Genomic DNA, 15,602 nt, shown 5'->3' on the forward strand with positions numbered 1-15,602 from the left:
TGCATTTTTAGTCTGGCCAACATTTTAATTGTTCAATGGTAAGTCGTCTTTGGTTGCCTTTTTCTTCCACTTTTGGGTATGACTCCAATCTGCATAAACACAACTCAGCAGCACAGTAGGAACAAGTGTTATTTGCCAATATCGGTTAACCAAACGTGATACAATGGATCCACCCATTAACCTAAAATATAAAAGGTACATGGTAAATCTAAGTTTAATGTTTGCAATAAGTTATCTATGATTACATCTAAGAAAACAAAAAGTACTTAAATTAATCATACACAAAAATAAATAAAATCTTTCTTCGAAAGAATAACCTAGCTGCAATAAGCTAGTTATGAACTCTACGTAGATAGAATACTTATATCTAAATAACTACAAGACTAAACACTACATAAGTAACAAAAAATATATTCACCATATCTAAACCTACAATTCACAAATGCTAGTAAAATATCTACACAAAATTGACCACCAGAGATTTACGTAATCGTAAGTAGTACGAGTGTGATATATTATTTACATACATATATATGTATAGAGTATGTATACTCACTTCTCTGAATGTATGTTCAATGTTACTATAAAATGTTTTTAATGTGAAAAGCTATTCACCCGTCTTCTCTGCATTTATATTGAAAAAAGAGATCTGTCCAGAATCGTGCAATCAGTAAAAATCTAACAAAACACCGAATCGATCGCTTAAAAGCAATTAAGTGCTGCGATCTGACGAGGGAGCTAAAAAACGTGAACTAGAGAGGATATGAATATCGACAAGGTCGATAGATAAATGGATACGAAATCACAGATGGGGCTCTCAATCACTGTTATCACCCATTCATACAAGAAACCCACATACGTATATTAGTATGCAGAGGTTACACCGACTAGAATAGATGCTTCAATATTGAACTGTACAATTCAGGAGTGAAAAATTTAGATTCCCAAAAGACTAAGCTACTAACGCCACTGTTCTTTTCCGACCAAAACGATGCACCATAGACGAGCTCGTCTATAACTGCAATTAGCTACAGTCGGCAATACAGGCCGAGAAGTTACCTATATATATTATATTATTTGTTTTACTGCATATATGTATATAATGTATATAATATATATTATATAATTTTTATAATTTATTTATTATTTTATATAATTATATAATTTATATTATAATATATATATAATATAATATACTATTATTATATACTATTATATTATTTTGAATATACTACTACAGAAATAAAGTTCTTGTAATTATCTTGATTTTTATTATATCATTAAAAAGAGGATAACACAATTATCCATATCAATTCTATGCAGTTGTTAAGAACATATACATAACTTGTCCCATGCTTCTTTTTCTTTATAAATAAATCTTTGTACATTTTTACTATGTTACTCAGACATTCAAATAACGCGCGCTCTCATGACGATGGGATTAGTAAGATGGCGACGATCTAGATTCGGGCGACATCTCAGTGTGTAAAGCGTAAACGTAACCGTCTGCGACCGTTCAAGTCACTTGGTTTCCTCATTTTCGATCTTTCTCTATCTCTATTCACACCGCGGATTCACCTGTGCGAAAACGTGACGGCAATTTTCCCCAGCGAGTTTGTCTGTCCTTGTTCCCTTGTCACGTTTCGAAACTCTCCCGTCTGTCTCTCTCGGACCAGCGGTATTTGCGGAAGAAAAGGACGTACAGATCCGAGGATCGAACGTGGTTTTCGGGTTGCCAACGGTGTCATGGTGACACCGTCGATCTGGTGCACGAAGGTTCGAGGAAGGCGCGAAATAAACCTCTTGTAACATCTTGAAATTGCACGCATAGTCACCAAATTGACGTTCGAAAAAAGTTAATTTTTGTAGCCGTGCGTGGATCGCCTGCGTGTGTCAACTGGTGTTAGATTAAGAACGCTGATCCTTCGAGAACCGCGGTGCAATACATAGTATCCTGACGGACGGGGAAAAGGATGCTTTGAGACGAAAGCTTGATAACCGGATTCTCCTACGCCGCGTGAAACGAATTAACCTAGAAAAACTGTTCGGTGTCCGACACAAGAATGTCGGGCTCTGTCCGACACGGTCTCGAAGAGGCGCGGATAGTGTTTAAAGATCCAGAGTTGTAAGTGGTTTAAAGATCCTGAATCGTAGGAACAGCCTCTCTCGATACATGAGAAAGTCTACATATCAACATCAAACATGTTCGGCTGTCCTAGGGAGGCCGTTCGCGTCAAAGTGAAGGTACAGTTTAGTTTTAGTTGTTGTTTGACTTCGTATCATCATCTGTTTTTTGTTTAATCTACCAACCGAAAAGCTCATTTCCAAACAATACTATCTCCCCGCATCGTAACTAACTTGTTAGGAAATAACTTATCATGTATATGGTGAATGCAATATGTCATAAATTGTATGTAATACAACTGCAACCGTGGTCCCAAAGACAATCATTTTCGGAAGGATGAACGAATAATAAAGATAAGTGGAAAATGTGATCATGAAACAGTGCGAAAACAAATTATAAACTAACAGATCGTATTTTATATTACTGTTGTACATATAAAATTCATATTTTATTTAATGACAACGTATAGATTAAAACGAAGTTTAGTAAATGTGCGGTTTAAGACAGCCGTTTTCGATTTCAGTGATCTTGAAATATGTTGTCAAGGTCATCATTCTGAACAAATTTTTGCTCTACACAATTAATGTTCAAAATATTTGCAAAACTGTTGCTACTATTACATCGAATCCCTACGTATACCCTCGCTAATATACTTCAAAATTAAAGTCACTGTAACATTGATAAAACAAATGATTATTTTAAAACGTGATAAAGGAGTGTTATCAAATTCGGTAGTCTCTAGATTTATCAAAATTATCTTTAGATAATTGTTATCTAAATTTTATTATGAATTTTAAAATGCAAATTATGCCATTCATAAGTGACTTCATTATCATTACTAGTTTGATTTATGTAATATGAATAATTTTACCGCAAACTCGAAAATGAAATTATTATTCCGTATTTTTTATTTCAAACAATGAAATTGTTTTTTGTATTTCGATAGAGAAATACTATTGAATATTATAGAAATAATCAATTAACATTTGGAAAAAGTAATATAGAAATATGCAATTTTGATTTCCTCTGGTACATCTTAAAATAAACTATGTACCTGGAAAAAGTACAAAAAACTAAATCCAATATTTTACAAATTTTAAAAATCGATTCACGTTTGTTACAAAAATCAATATGTACATAGAAAATTTAAAAGATTAAAAAAAATAATTGTGTTGTTTATTCAACATTAATAATTAAGTTCCGAATCTTTATGCATGTATGTTGTGTGTAAATTTATGAAATACAACATGCATTTGTATTATTGAAAAGTAGTTATTTTTAACTTAACTTTTCTACAATAAATCTTAGCTTGTAAAAGAGTACCGTCATGATTAAAAAATGTAATAATAAAGCAACGCAACCGGGAAAACTTGAGTTTTAAATGTTTTTTTTTCTCCAAGGTCTAGCATTTCGCTTTTCGTTCTGCAATTAGAATAACCAGCGTTGCGTAAAAATAATTAAAACGTCGGCTCTTCAACGAGTGCTGTGCAAATAGACCCGCAGTATACTGCGGTAAAATGCTACGATTAGAAATTAATGTAGTACATATGCTTACTGGTATCCATGTTCGACATTTGGTGAAACGTAAAATGCATAAATCTCCGTCGGCTTCACATGGTAAATTTGGTTTACGCAAGTGTAAATAATGGGCGCCTATTATATTATATTATATATTATATAATATAATATAATAATATAAATAATATAATATTATAATATTATATTATATATAATATATATAATACAATATTATATCATTCGTTTTTATTTTACAACGAAAAGGTCGCAATCGCAAATATCGTATCCAAGACTTAGCAAGCTCTGGAAAGTTTGTTTATAAAGATGCAAGCCACACATGTACCCTGATCTAACTTTACCTTAGGCGCGCCGATTTTATCACGAATGTCATTCAATTAAAGTTTTAAGGGGGAATGCAGCCTTGTCAGCTTCATAAAATCGAAAATTTATTTCGCTAATTTGGATATGAAGTTCGACAATGTTAGATTCTAGAATCTTTTTTGTTTTATATAAAAAAAAATTCTGTTAAATATTCTGTTGAATTAAACACATCAAATATGATAATAGAGTTAAGATGTTGTTAATATTAGCTTCGATAATCAACTGTGGAACAGAAGTTTAGTATTTCTTCGAGGAATACCTTTTAGTATACAGTTCTCTTGAAAACAGAATTGCCATAATCGATAAGACAGAACAGTTATGATCTCAAAAGTCGTGGGGTTAACTTGCGAGCTCGTTTAAATGACAATGCCATTATGAAAGCTTACCGATCGGTGTAATAGTGTTAAATCTCTTTTATATAAGTCGACAATAGCCTATTACAAGACGATTTTACGTAATAGTGTGCACGCTTTCCATTTTCGGCCGGTTGAACAAACTCGAAACGCTTCCGAACGGTAGCTCGGAAAACGTTTTAAAGTGATCGTTTGAACATTTTTCAAAAATTTGTTGGTTTTATATAGATTTTTATAGATTATTTATTATTTATTAACGTTATTATTTTATTACGTTATTATTTACGTTATTATTTATTATGTTATTATTTATTACGTTTGTTATTATTAACGTTTTAAAGTGATCGTTTGAACATTTTTCAAAAATTTGTTGGTCTTATATAGATTTTTATAGATTATTTATTATTTATTTGCATAGTTTAGCATTTCAGGGACACTATAAAGCGAGCGTTGGAGAAATTCAGAGAATTGACGGAGACGTTCACTCTAGCGATTAAATACTTATTGTTGTAATTTAAAATATATAATATTGTATTTAGCAGATTTAGTTTGGAATCTTTGCACAAGTTCTTTTGATTTTCTAATTTCTAGTTCCGAAAATGGCTTAAAAACTTTTTGAAGAGCTTAAATTATGAATTAACATATTTAACAAAGAAAAATTAACTTTTGATTTTATGTGTCGTCATTTAATGAAGCTAGAACCTATTATGTATATATATATAATAATATTATATATTATATATTATTATATAATATATAATATATTGTATTATATAATAAATAAATATATATATATTATATATTCTTATATATTATTATATTATTTAGTATATTATTTAGTTATTATAATGTTATATAGTATTAATTTTTTCAAGAAATAATTGTAGTATTAATTATAATTAGATATCGGATCTTTAAGCAACATAAAACAAAAGATAGCAAGTTAGATAAGAATTGATTTTTACTCTCAATAATTTTGCAAAGTTATAATATTACAACATTCCCAAATTCTTCTTACCTGTTTCGTACTTTACACTTCATCTGTAGATTTTTGGACATGAGTTCGCAAAGTCCGCAGTCTAGCTGTAACGGTAGATAAACCAATGTTACATATCAAGATTGAAAACGATCGATAAAGTAGACCTTGAAGTATCAAAGCAGCCAATTTGAAGAACGTTCAGTGGCTCACGAAAGTAATTGACCTCTTGCATTTAGTATTGGCCATCCAATTTGTTCGATCAAATATTTGTCTGATAAATAAGAAAAAGAACTTAACCAGGAGAAACCCATACTTATATAAGGAAGTTACAAATTAATTTCATAATTTGCACTGAACCATTTATCGGAAATCAAGTCAAATGTGAAAGTTTTTTATACATGTCCAGTGCACAAATAGAGATTTACTTATTGATCATTTCGTTCATTACATTTGTAAACAATAATTTTCAATATAAGTTTTCGATTCTACTAAATATTTAAATGTTAGATTGTATTATCCTCTAACTAACGTTATTAATCGTGGAAATTAAAAAATTTATTAATCAAGTAGTCGATTGATTCTCAACAATGCATTGTAACACAAATTACAATGTACAAGAATGATACTGAAAAAACTCCGTAAGCATTATATAAGTATGCCAGGAGTTACATACATGTAAAATACGTGCAATTAGCGCATACTTTAAAGCATATTTACTTATTCAACGTGCACATTTGCATTCTTCGTGCGTGAATGTCGTATCCTTTTTGCATATTTATTATCCATGAACTACCACTGTCTACTTTTATTACATTTGTAATGTGCAAGGTGTCCGACAACAGTGCCATGAAATCGAAAATAACAATAATATAATATAATATAATCCTGAATAATCCTATATATTATATATTAATATATAATATAATCCTGCAAGAATTAACATAAGTTTAATAGTTATCGAACAGAAAATCATTCGAGATTACTTTCTTTGAATAGCTCATTTATCCGTTGAATAAAAAAAATAGACTTCTTATGGGGTTAAAATTTCCTGATTGTGGAAATCAATCAAGTAGTATAATTTTATTAGATTTACGATGTTTTTCGGTATTTACGAAGAATATCTATGTATTTATCACTTGCTCTTATACACACCACTGATTTTAATTAAATTTCCTACTCCTGATCAAGCAAAGAAACCGCAAGTAACTCTTTTGATAGGAGGCATTCACCTAATGCAGGTCATCAGCGTTTTATTCACACTAGAACCACCGAGTCCTAAACCCGATTATAATGTATATTAGTTTATAGTAATTACAAGACTGGGTTCATGTAAACTTCGTACGATTTCTATTATTATATATGGTTGAACCAAGGAGTTAAAACATTTCTCACAGAAACCTTTTTTGTAATACCAGAAATTGTAAAAGAAAAATGCGTCAATTTGAGATCGGTCAATTTGACTATAAAAACGAATAATAAAACGAATAGCAAAAGAATTCCATCCGCGAAAACTGAAAAAAAGATAATCCGATAATAGTGCAAAAAATCCAATAAAACAAATGAATCTCTAAACATAATGAAAACTATAAAACAAGCACAAAAGCTATTTTGTTGTGACTTAAACAATTCAAAAATTTTCATAAAATTTACCCTATGGCAATTTAGAACTGTCTGTTCATAGAGTGCATCGAGTATAGTCTTGTTTTATATGAAAAATGTAGCTGCAGGAAACCGCAATTTCTGTGCCATCCATTTTATTTGTACAGGTGTCTGTCGTCCACTCACGCGAGAAAGAACAAATATTCGACATGTACGGTCGTTTTTTAACGATTTTCATTTATTCAGAGGATTAAGATAGATTCCAAACATGAGATTCTAATATTTGGTATTTTTCAGCTAGGTACATATGAGCCGTTTATTTTGAAAGTGGCCTAAGTCCATTTATTTGAAAATCCAGATATTTAAAGTTTTTACGTTTTAATAAATCTAAAAATATTGCTAATTGATAGCATGGTGGCATAATGTTTTTCTGTTCCTAAGGGTCACTACATTCTTTCAGCTTTGCTGGCATGAAATTATATGTATAACGTATAATATATATATTATATATTAATAATGTAATATAAACATTATAACATTATTATTAAATTATTAGTAAATTTAATATTAATATAAACATTATATATATTATATATTAATAATATAATATAAATATTAATATAATATATATTAATGTATAAGAAATGTGAGTATTAAAATAGCTAGCTCGGTGTTCTTGAAAAATGAACTTAGGCCACTTTCAAAATAAACGGCTCATATATGTATGCATACAGTTGCTTAATTGAAATTTGCATAATTTCGTGTACGATGTCAATTAAATGCTGAACGGAATCGTTTATGTGTAGAAATGCGAAACCAGACATCAGCCTGAATACCGGAAGTTCAGCGTGGATCCGCAGATAACATCCATCGAAGTACTTCAGAGCATACTCATCAAAGCGTTCGACATCAAAGGGTAAAACAATATTATCAATAATATTGTAATCGTTGGGAGAGCTGCAATTAACCTTCATCAATAAGACCGCTTTCCGTTTTTAGGGATACGGATTTTCGCTTCGTTCTCCATCGACCATGGTCAATTCATTAAAAATCATTAAAAAATTGGAATTAAGAATTACAAATCTTTAAATTAGTTTCCGGGATCTTTCAGACATTTTCGATAATTAAATAATTCGATAGTTAAATAAATAGTTAATGAATTAGTGCCCTTAATAAATAATAATAACTTAATAAATAATAAATAGTTAAATAAATTAGTGCCCTTCTGCAGAACTGTTGCCTTTTATTGGATTATTGCGAAACTTATTGGTTTCTAATAGATTCGCGACGATTTCTCAGTTCAGGGTCGCTTCAAGGTCGTAGTTCTTTTAATTCATCGTGACATCGCTGACGTAAATTTTTTTTACTCTTTACAGCGAGTTCACGGTTTCGTATCGTGCAATAGACGACTATGGATCGGAAACATACTTGTTCCTACTTTCTGACTGGGACTTGGATGCAGCGTTCATTAGGTAAACATCAGATAAATCTGACTTCGGACTCGATATTGTACGATAAGATTTGTTGATTGTTTCAGCGCTTCGGAACCGTATTTATACCTTCAAGTCAACTTGAAACCATTCGGAGAAACAGGTGACTGCGAATGCTACTGGGAGCAGAATGCCCAGGAAGTATCAACGCGGCAGGAAACTGGGTTTCCATACAGGACGCCCAAGTTACCTGGCCTCATAATGAATAAGGCGAGTAGCGTTACCTTCTTATTTCACTTCCAATTGTAGATTATTGTTGGTGACCGCTTATCTTCTTTCGAAACAAGGTTTGCGCGTGTCTCAAGTCAGTGATAACAAGAACACGTTCCGTTAAGTCTAGTAAACAAGTTTTAGACTATCCGAAAGTTGTAAACCTTGTTGTTGGAATATGGCTCGTTTAAAAGGGTTCATATCGATATCAATACTATAAAAGACTATAGTATATATATATATATGTATGTATATATTTTATTATATATATATAAATATATTATATTTTATTATTATTATATATATAATAATAATAATATATAATAATATATATAAAGACAACAAGTAGCTAAAACACAAAAAATCGAGGCAAGCGTTATAGTCTGGAATGTCTAATTGTGTGTAATAATAATGTCTTATTTGCAGATGGAGAGAACATTGAGCTTGGTTCAACGTGCTCTAGGTAACTTGGGCGAGGATTCTCATCAGCAAAATGTGCAACCACCACGGCAGCCGTTAACGGACGCAGAATTTAGGCGATTTCTTGATCCCATCGGTCAGGTGATACATCCGAAGGAGTTAAGGGCCGTGATATACTTCGGCGGGATCGAGCCCAGTTTGCGCAAAGTTGTTTGGAAGCACATACTAAATGTATACCCTGAAGGTATGTCGGGGCGGATCAGAATGGACTACATGAAGAAAAAATCACAAGAGTATCTGAATCTTCGGGAAAGGTGGAAAACTCTTGTTCAAAAGGGACAGAATGTCGGAGACCTGGGCTACGTTACAAGTATGGTGCGCAAAGACGTTTTGAGAACTGACAGGCATCACAAATTTTACGGTGGATCCGACGATAATCAGAATACGGCCAGCCTATTTAATATTCTAACTACGTACGCCTTGAACCACCCAAGCGTCAGTTATTGTCAAGGCATGAGTGATCTGGCTTCGCCACTTCTTGTTACGATGAGGGACGAAGCGCAAGCGTACATATGCTTGTGTGCTCTGATGAGGAGATTAAAGGATAATTTTATGCTCGATGGAATTGCGATGACCACCAAATTTGCTCATCTAGCCGAAGGTACATGAAATTAAAACATAATATTTTATAGAGCGTAGCATGTGCTTCCTTATCGAGTACTTTTACTCAAATGATACCGATAAGATTTGATAATATCGTGTCAGATAAAATCTTAATTTTCATACAGCGGAATAAAAACATATATTGTTTTAGGTTTGCAACACTACGATCCAGACTTCTATGTTTATCTGAAATCCCATCAAGCGGACGATCTGCTGTTTTGTTATCGATGGCTTTTACTAGAAATGAAGCGGGAATTTGCTTTGGATGATGCATTAAGGATGCTGGAAGTTTTGTGGGCTGCGTTACCAGCTTCGCCACCGAGTGGAGAACTTAGTCTCGCTGAAGTACCTTTTCCTCCACCTTCTCCGCCACCAAGTCCAAATGTAAAACATATTCGTGAGAATGCGTATACAAAAGTCTGTGCTATTAGACGGCAAAGTTCTTCCGCAAGCATTGCTGCGACAGGTAAAAGAAAAGCTTTGAATACTGAGGAATCTGTACAACTTTCTACAGAAACTAACGGAGATGCGAAAAGGTATATAGAATAGGCGCGTCTACTAGAAATGTATAATATTTAATTTGCATATTTTTTTATCACAGAACATTCAAGTACATATGATATTAATTTATTAAAATGTCTCAAATAAAAGTTCGTTTCGTTTTTGACCAATATGCACAATATGAATTCAGAATAGCTCTTTAAGTAAGCAAAGGGCAGGTTAAACAAGTGAATGCTTATAAAATAATGAAACATTAAGCAAAACAAATACAATAAAATAAATACGTTAGTGTGTCGCCTAATAAATGCGTTAAATGCGCCGTTTACGAAAAGAACTTTTGAGACAATCTAATAATTATCTAGCATCTACTGTATTTCTTAATATCAAATGATAAAACACTTACTATACGTGATAACATAAAAAGAAGATCTTTATTTGTAGATCGAGTTCTCCTTATGAAACCTTTTCTGAACCAGAAAATGATTTAACAACTGCAAAAAATCGAAGAAACACTGAATCTACAGAAAAGTGCCTAAGTACAGGATCGCTACCTGGTAAATCTAAACGAGTAAATTTATTCGAACTGAAGGAGAGATTGTCTTTACCAAACAAAGATCAAAATAAAATTAATGAGCAAACTGAAACCGAAAAAAAGTGTGCACGCGTGGTGAAAAATCTGAATGAATTTTTGAATTTTACAAGCCTTAATCGTAGCAAAGTAACGCCAAGCGATACTGAGCCAGAATTAAGGTTGGTCTATTTATTAAATATTGTGTTTAATTCTCTCAAACTTTCCGGGTGAAAATTCACATATTTTTTATATCTAGAAAACATTTAAAATATTTAATTTTCCTTTGACTGTGTTACAATTTAATTTATTCGTTTAAAATATAAAATAATGAATAAAACAAAATTTGTTGAATTGAAGATTAGTTGAAGCTGTAGAGCTGTTTATAAAATATCTTTTTATAATATTTTGTATTCGATATTATTTCATTTTACAACTTTAGAAATTACTTGTTTTCTAGGCGCGTTTCGAGTGAAAGCGGAGTCATAAGAGTATTAAAAGATGAGCCTAGTTCACCCGATGATCCTACAGATTTTTTTCCGATGACTACTTCGATGACTAGAGAATTAAGACTGGAATTAGAATCACTGGATCGACAAGTCTTTGGACCATCGCCGCCCAGTGATCAACAGTGCGATTGCGTTCTTTCAAAACGGGAAAGTGAACTTGCTGAAAATGAAACGGACACCGAATTAGCAAGGTGTAGTCCAGCCGCAGATGTTTTCGTTTGGGAAAATCCTCTTCACACGTTACAGCCTAAACCTCATCCAGCTACTCCGGATGAACAAGCAGAACTTGAATATGACGGAGAAATACTGGAGGACCAAAATGGTGTTAAATCTGTTACTCCTATTAGACTGTTAAAACGTACTACTAGGTATAAATTACTTATTGCAAACACTGAAACTGATATTGTTTGAAGTAAAATTGCTTATCGTACATGTATACATGTAATGCAGGTCTGAATCGGCATCAGATAGCGAAGAAACAGAAAATTTGCATCAAAGTGCGGCTATACCAGAAAGTCCAACTAAACCACCTGTGCAAGAACACTGTGAAGAAGCCACAGAACTCACGAATCTTATACCAGCTGGCACAAACGAAGATCAACTAGGCGAAAGTTCTTTACCCCCACCTAACGAATTTGGTGGTGGCAATCCCTTCCTTATGTTTCTATGCATTACACTTTTGCTTCAACACAGAGACTTTGTCATGCGTAATCAAATGGATTATAACGAAATGGCAATGCATTTCGATAAAATGGTCCGACGTCACAACGTACTTCAAGTGCTCAATCAAGCGAGGCAACTATTTGCTGGTTATCTTAGAAGGCATTCCTTTTCGTCATCAGCACTGAAATCTGATTCAAACGTATAGACTCTATAAATTCTTAATGCCTGAATGTACTTGCTGATACTGGGTAATGTGAACTGCGATACTGTCAACTTCAAAACGAATCCTATTGGTAAAAACAAATCATTGATAATAAATGAGTTGTTTTTTTTTTTAAATTCGAAGAATCAATGAACGTACTTTTCTGTCAACGAAAATATATCAGATAAAATACGTATCAGTAATAGACTAGGCAATAAGGGAATGAAACAATCTTTCCGAAATCCTCTTCCGATCATTTAAAATCATGAATATGTTATGTATTCACTTAACCCTTTCAGAGATGCAGTTACTTATTTATATGTATTTGTGTAAAAAAATTGTTATCGCTTATAAGTGAAACATTCGAATACTACGAACACTTTTTATATTTATTTATATGCCTCAGTTCACTGCGTATTTACTGCCTGTTCATCCGTTTCTTTTAATAAATGTTTATCTTTTTTAGTAAAAGTTAAGTTTAATTTGAAAGGGTTAACATCCCCATTGTGCATATACATACGAATACGTATGTACACTGATGTAATTACATCCATAGTTTAGCGACACTTGTTATTAAGTCATTTAAGGTACATTTGTATCATACATAGTTCGAAGTTCGTGGAATCAACTGAACTGAATATATTTCTTTAATATTTAATATATAAGATTTACAATATATCTCGGAAGCTAAAACAACGTTACAAATGGCACATAAGTTAGCTTTATCCGTTTATCACAACACCATCCATACCACTTGCACTGCGTCACTGAGCTCTTTCACTGTACCTCGATTTAGAATTAAGTCGATAGTTTAAATTTGTAAAATACTTATAATTACCTTAGCAGCCGCGTCTTACTTTGTTCTCAAACAGTGTGCTTGAGAAACGACAATAAAGTGCATTTACTTTTATCGCTAATAGTTGAAGTATTAATTCTTTAGTTATTGTTTAATAGTTCAGTAAGGTTACTGAATAGTTCTCTTCTATGTATGGTACTTTTAAATTTTCTTGTTTATTTGAAATGAATCAATAATTTACAGTACATTATCTACTAGCTTTAACATGAAATATATTATCGAAAAACTTATTTATTTAGCGTATTATTACATTAGTCATCATCATATTTTTTTATGTGATGATAAACTAAGATTCCTGAATTTAATATTTAAAAATTTTACTTTCGCCTATTGCTGCCTCCACCTGCCAGTATCATGAGGATCCTCGTGAAAATGTTCAATGTATCCATATAAATAGACATGGCACTGAAAATTGAAGATTCACATTAATATATCGTATTAATCGTAGATTCACATAATCTTTAAAAAAGATGACATACTTATTGATTGGATCATATTGCCTCCCATCATATATGTACATTGGATGATGCTCTGCCTGTTTAACAATTCTTTGTGTGTCATACAGAAGGAACATGGAAAACAAAACTAAACCTCCATATAAAGCCATTGAATGTAAACCAGCGCCAAGTACTGTTGATGGGGGCAAGAACATTGAACCTACGGAACTTGCAAATACAACTCCTAGACCAAGAGCTAGTGGTCCTCCCATTTTTAAGAATTGTTCGCTCGGAGCACAAACAGCTACTGTTGATAAACCACAAACTGCTCCAGCAGTATACCATGCTGCTCTAAGTACCAAAGGACCACCCATCAAATATAAAGGTGCAAGTACTGCACCGACAATACCAGTGTGAGCTAACCATGCCATTTGTTTTACTCCAAAGCCTTCATTGTAAGGAATACTATGAACTAACATTCCGCTGCCCATCATAGCTACCATGGTAACAATCAAAGCTCCCCAACCTTGACGCATTACCATATTCATTATTGCTGGCGAGCGTAAACAAAAAGCAGCAGATGCTGTACTAGCTACTATAGATGCACCAAAATATCCGTATGTGGCTTTAATTCTATCTTTCACGTATTGTGGCCATAACCTATGGAAACAATGATGTATTAGGCTAGACAGAAGTATAATCAACACATTTACTACAACAATGATGTTAGAAAATGAAAATACCCTGCGCGATCCACGGCACCCGTGGTTGGTGAAAGTCCCAATCCATAATAACATAAAGCACCTAGTCCTAGTACAGCACCACCAGCCACAGCGCCTTTTCCGATATTGAATGCTGCAAATGTTCAATTGTGGCTATATTGCTTAATAAAAACTTCAACTGCTATTTTTAATTTTGCCAATAATCTGAATTATATATATTTTAGGAACTGATTATAAAAATTCGAATAATATTCACAAGAACATATTAACACGGTCTAATTGGAGCACAGATAAGGATAGCTATAATTTTTTATATACCATAGGTACTACTATCGCTGTGTCTTGAACAATATTAAAAGTGTTTGAATTTGATATACGTATGCAAACATTTTCATCTATTTATTAACACTAAACTTACCATGGCCAAAATGACCGTTCTCTTATTTTACAATTTTACAAACTTTAGAGACTCTGTCATGGTAAATGCTTGAATAAATTACATTATTAGAGTGCTAGTGACTATCGGCAGACTTAGTATAAATAACACTATGCTAAGATACCATGAAGGACTGTATACGTATAGTACATACTACATATGCACTTATATTTATGATTGCATCATCTTATGTGAAACGTTAGTTTCTTCGTTTTGAATTAAAATTTCTACCTGTTTCTCCTGCCGGAGCCATCACCTCCGTTTTAATTGAAGGAGATCTGCGAGCAGATCTGGTATATGCGCTACGTCCATCGCTGGCGAACAATCTCGAAGACTGAATCCTCGGGATAAGCGGTTTCGAGGCGATAGGATTTTTCAATAAAACAGATAAAGTCGGTAACGTACAAGCCCGACAGGCCCTGGCGAGCATCATCTTTACGTTCAATAATTTATACAAGCCGTTAATCTGTGAAACAAGGAGAAACATTTAGTAAATGGCACGAGAATATGTACCATGTTAGAATATTTCAAATTACACACGGCTATTCAAAATGTTTATGTAATCTTGAAGACTTCGACAAATCTGCCTATTTAATAGAATTTATTCGAAGTTCGAGATCGATTGGCAAAAATTATTGTGTTTACTCACATTATGCAATAACAGCGCAATTGTTTCTCTCGAATGGTCGAAACCACAGTCACAGTCCTGACTAAACTTCTGTCAATTTCACGTTATAAACGCTGGAATCGTTCGACGCATGTGCATATGCTCTGTTAAGTACAGCATACAGCGACATCGTGTAGCAACTGTTCAAATCAGTTCAAATTACTTATGTCGTTAAATTAAATTTGGTATATACTACAGAGTTTTAATGCCTAAGTTCATTACTAAAAACCACAGTGTAAACCACCGTAAATCGTTCACTTATCTGCTTGACACATAGAGATTCATAATCAGCGCACATAAAAC

At 32.8% G+C, this 15,602-nt stretch overlaps 2 protein-coding genes across 3 annotated transcripts; one reads left to right on the plus strand and one right to left on the minus strand.

The window, feature by feature from the left end:
* Positions 1 to 1,561: 1,561 nt before the first annotated feature.
* Positions 1,562 to 13,098, plus strand: LOC117222331 (uncharacterized). The gene is made up of 9 exons (XM_033473981.2): positions 1,562 to 2,244; positions 7,762 to 7,871; positions 8,332 to 8,427; positions 8,493 to 8,655; positions 9,082 to 9,736; positions 9,890 to 10,274; positions 10,681 to 10,989; positions 11,268 to 11,684; positions 11,767 to 13,098. The coding sequence occupies exons 1-9, from the start codon at positions 2,203 to 2,205 to the stop codon at positions 12,182 to 12,184; spliced, it is 2,595 nt and encodes an 864-aa protein (XP_033329872.1). The 5' UTR covers positions 1,562 to 2,202; the 3' UTR covers positions 12,185 to 13,098.
* A 75-nt stretch (positions 13,099 to 13,173) lies between these two features.
* On the minus strand, positions 13,174 to 15,437 carry LOC117222341 (growth hormone-inducible transmembrane protein). Of its 2 annotated transcripts, none has more exons than XM_033473991.2 (5): positions 15,282 to 15,437; positions 14,864 to 15,098; positions 14,218 to 14,329; positions 13,517 to 14,134; positions 13,174 to 13,442 (listed from the first exon to the last, which is right to left on the minus strand). In XM_033473991.2, the coding sequence occupies exons 2-5, from the start codon at positions 15,063 to 15,065 to the stop codon at positions 13,355 to 13,357; spliced, it is 1,020 nt and encodes a 339-aa protein (XP_033329882.2). In that variant the 5' UTR covers positions 15,066 to 15,098; positions 15,282 to 15,437; the 3' UTR covers positions 13,174 to 13,354. The 2 variants fall into 2 exon arrangements, with proteins under 2 accessions (XP_033329882.2, XP_033329891.2); XM_033474000.2 differs by having other exon boundaries at positions 15,173 to 15,291.
* Positions 15,438 to 15,602: the final 165 nt, after the last annotated feature.

This window comes from Megalopta genalis, chromosome 1, assembly GCF_051020955.1.
Source record: "Megalopta genalis isolate 19385.01 chromosome 1, iyMegGena1_principal, whole genome shotgun sequence".
In the NCBI taxonomy this organism is placed as follows: Eukaryota; Metazoa; Arthropoda; class Insecta; order Hymenoptera; family Halictidae; genus Megalopta; species Megalopta genalis.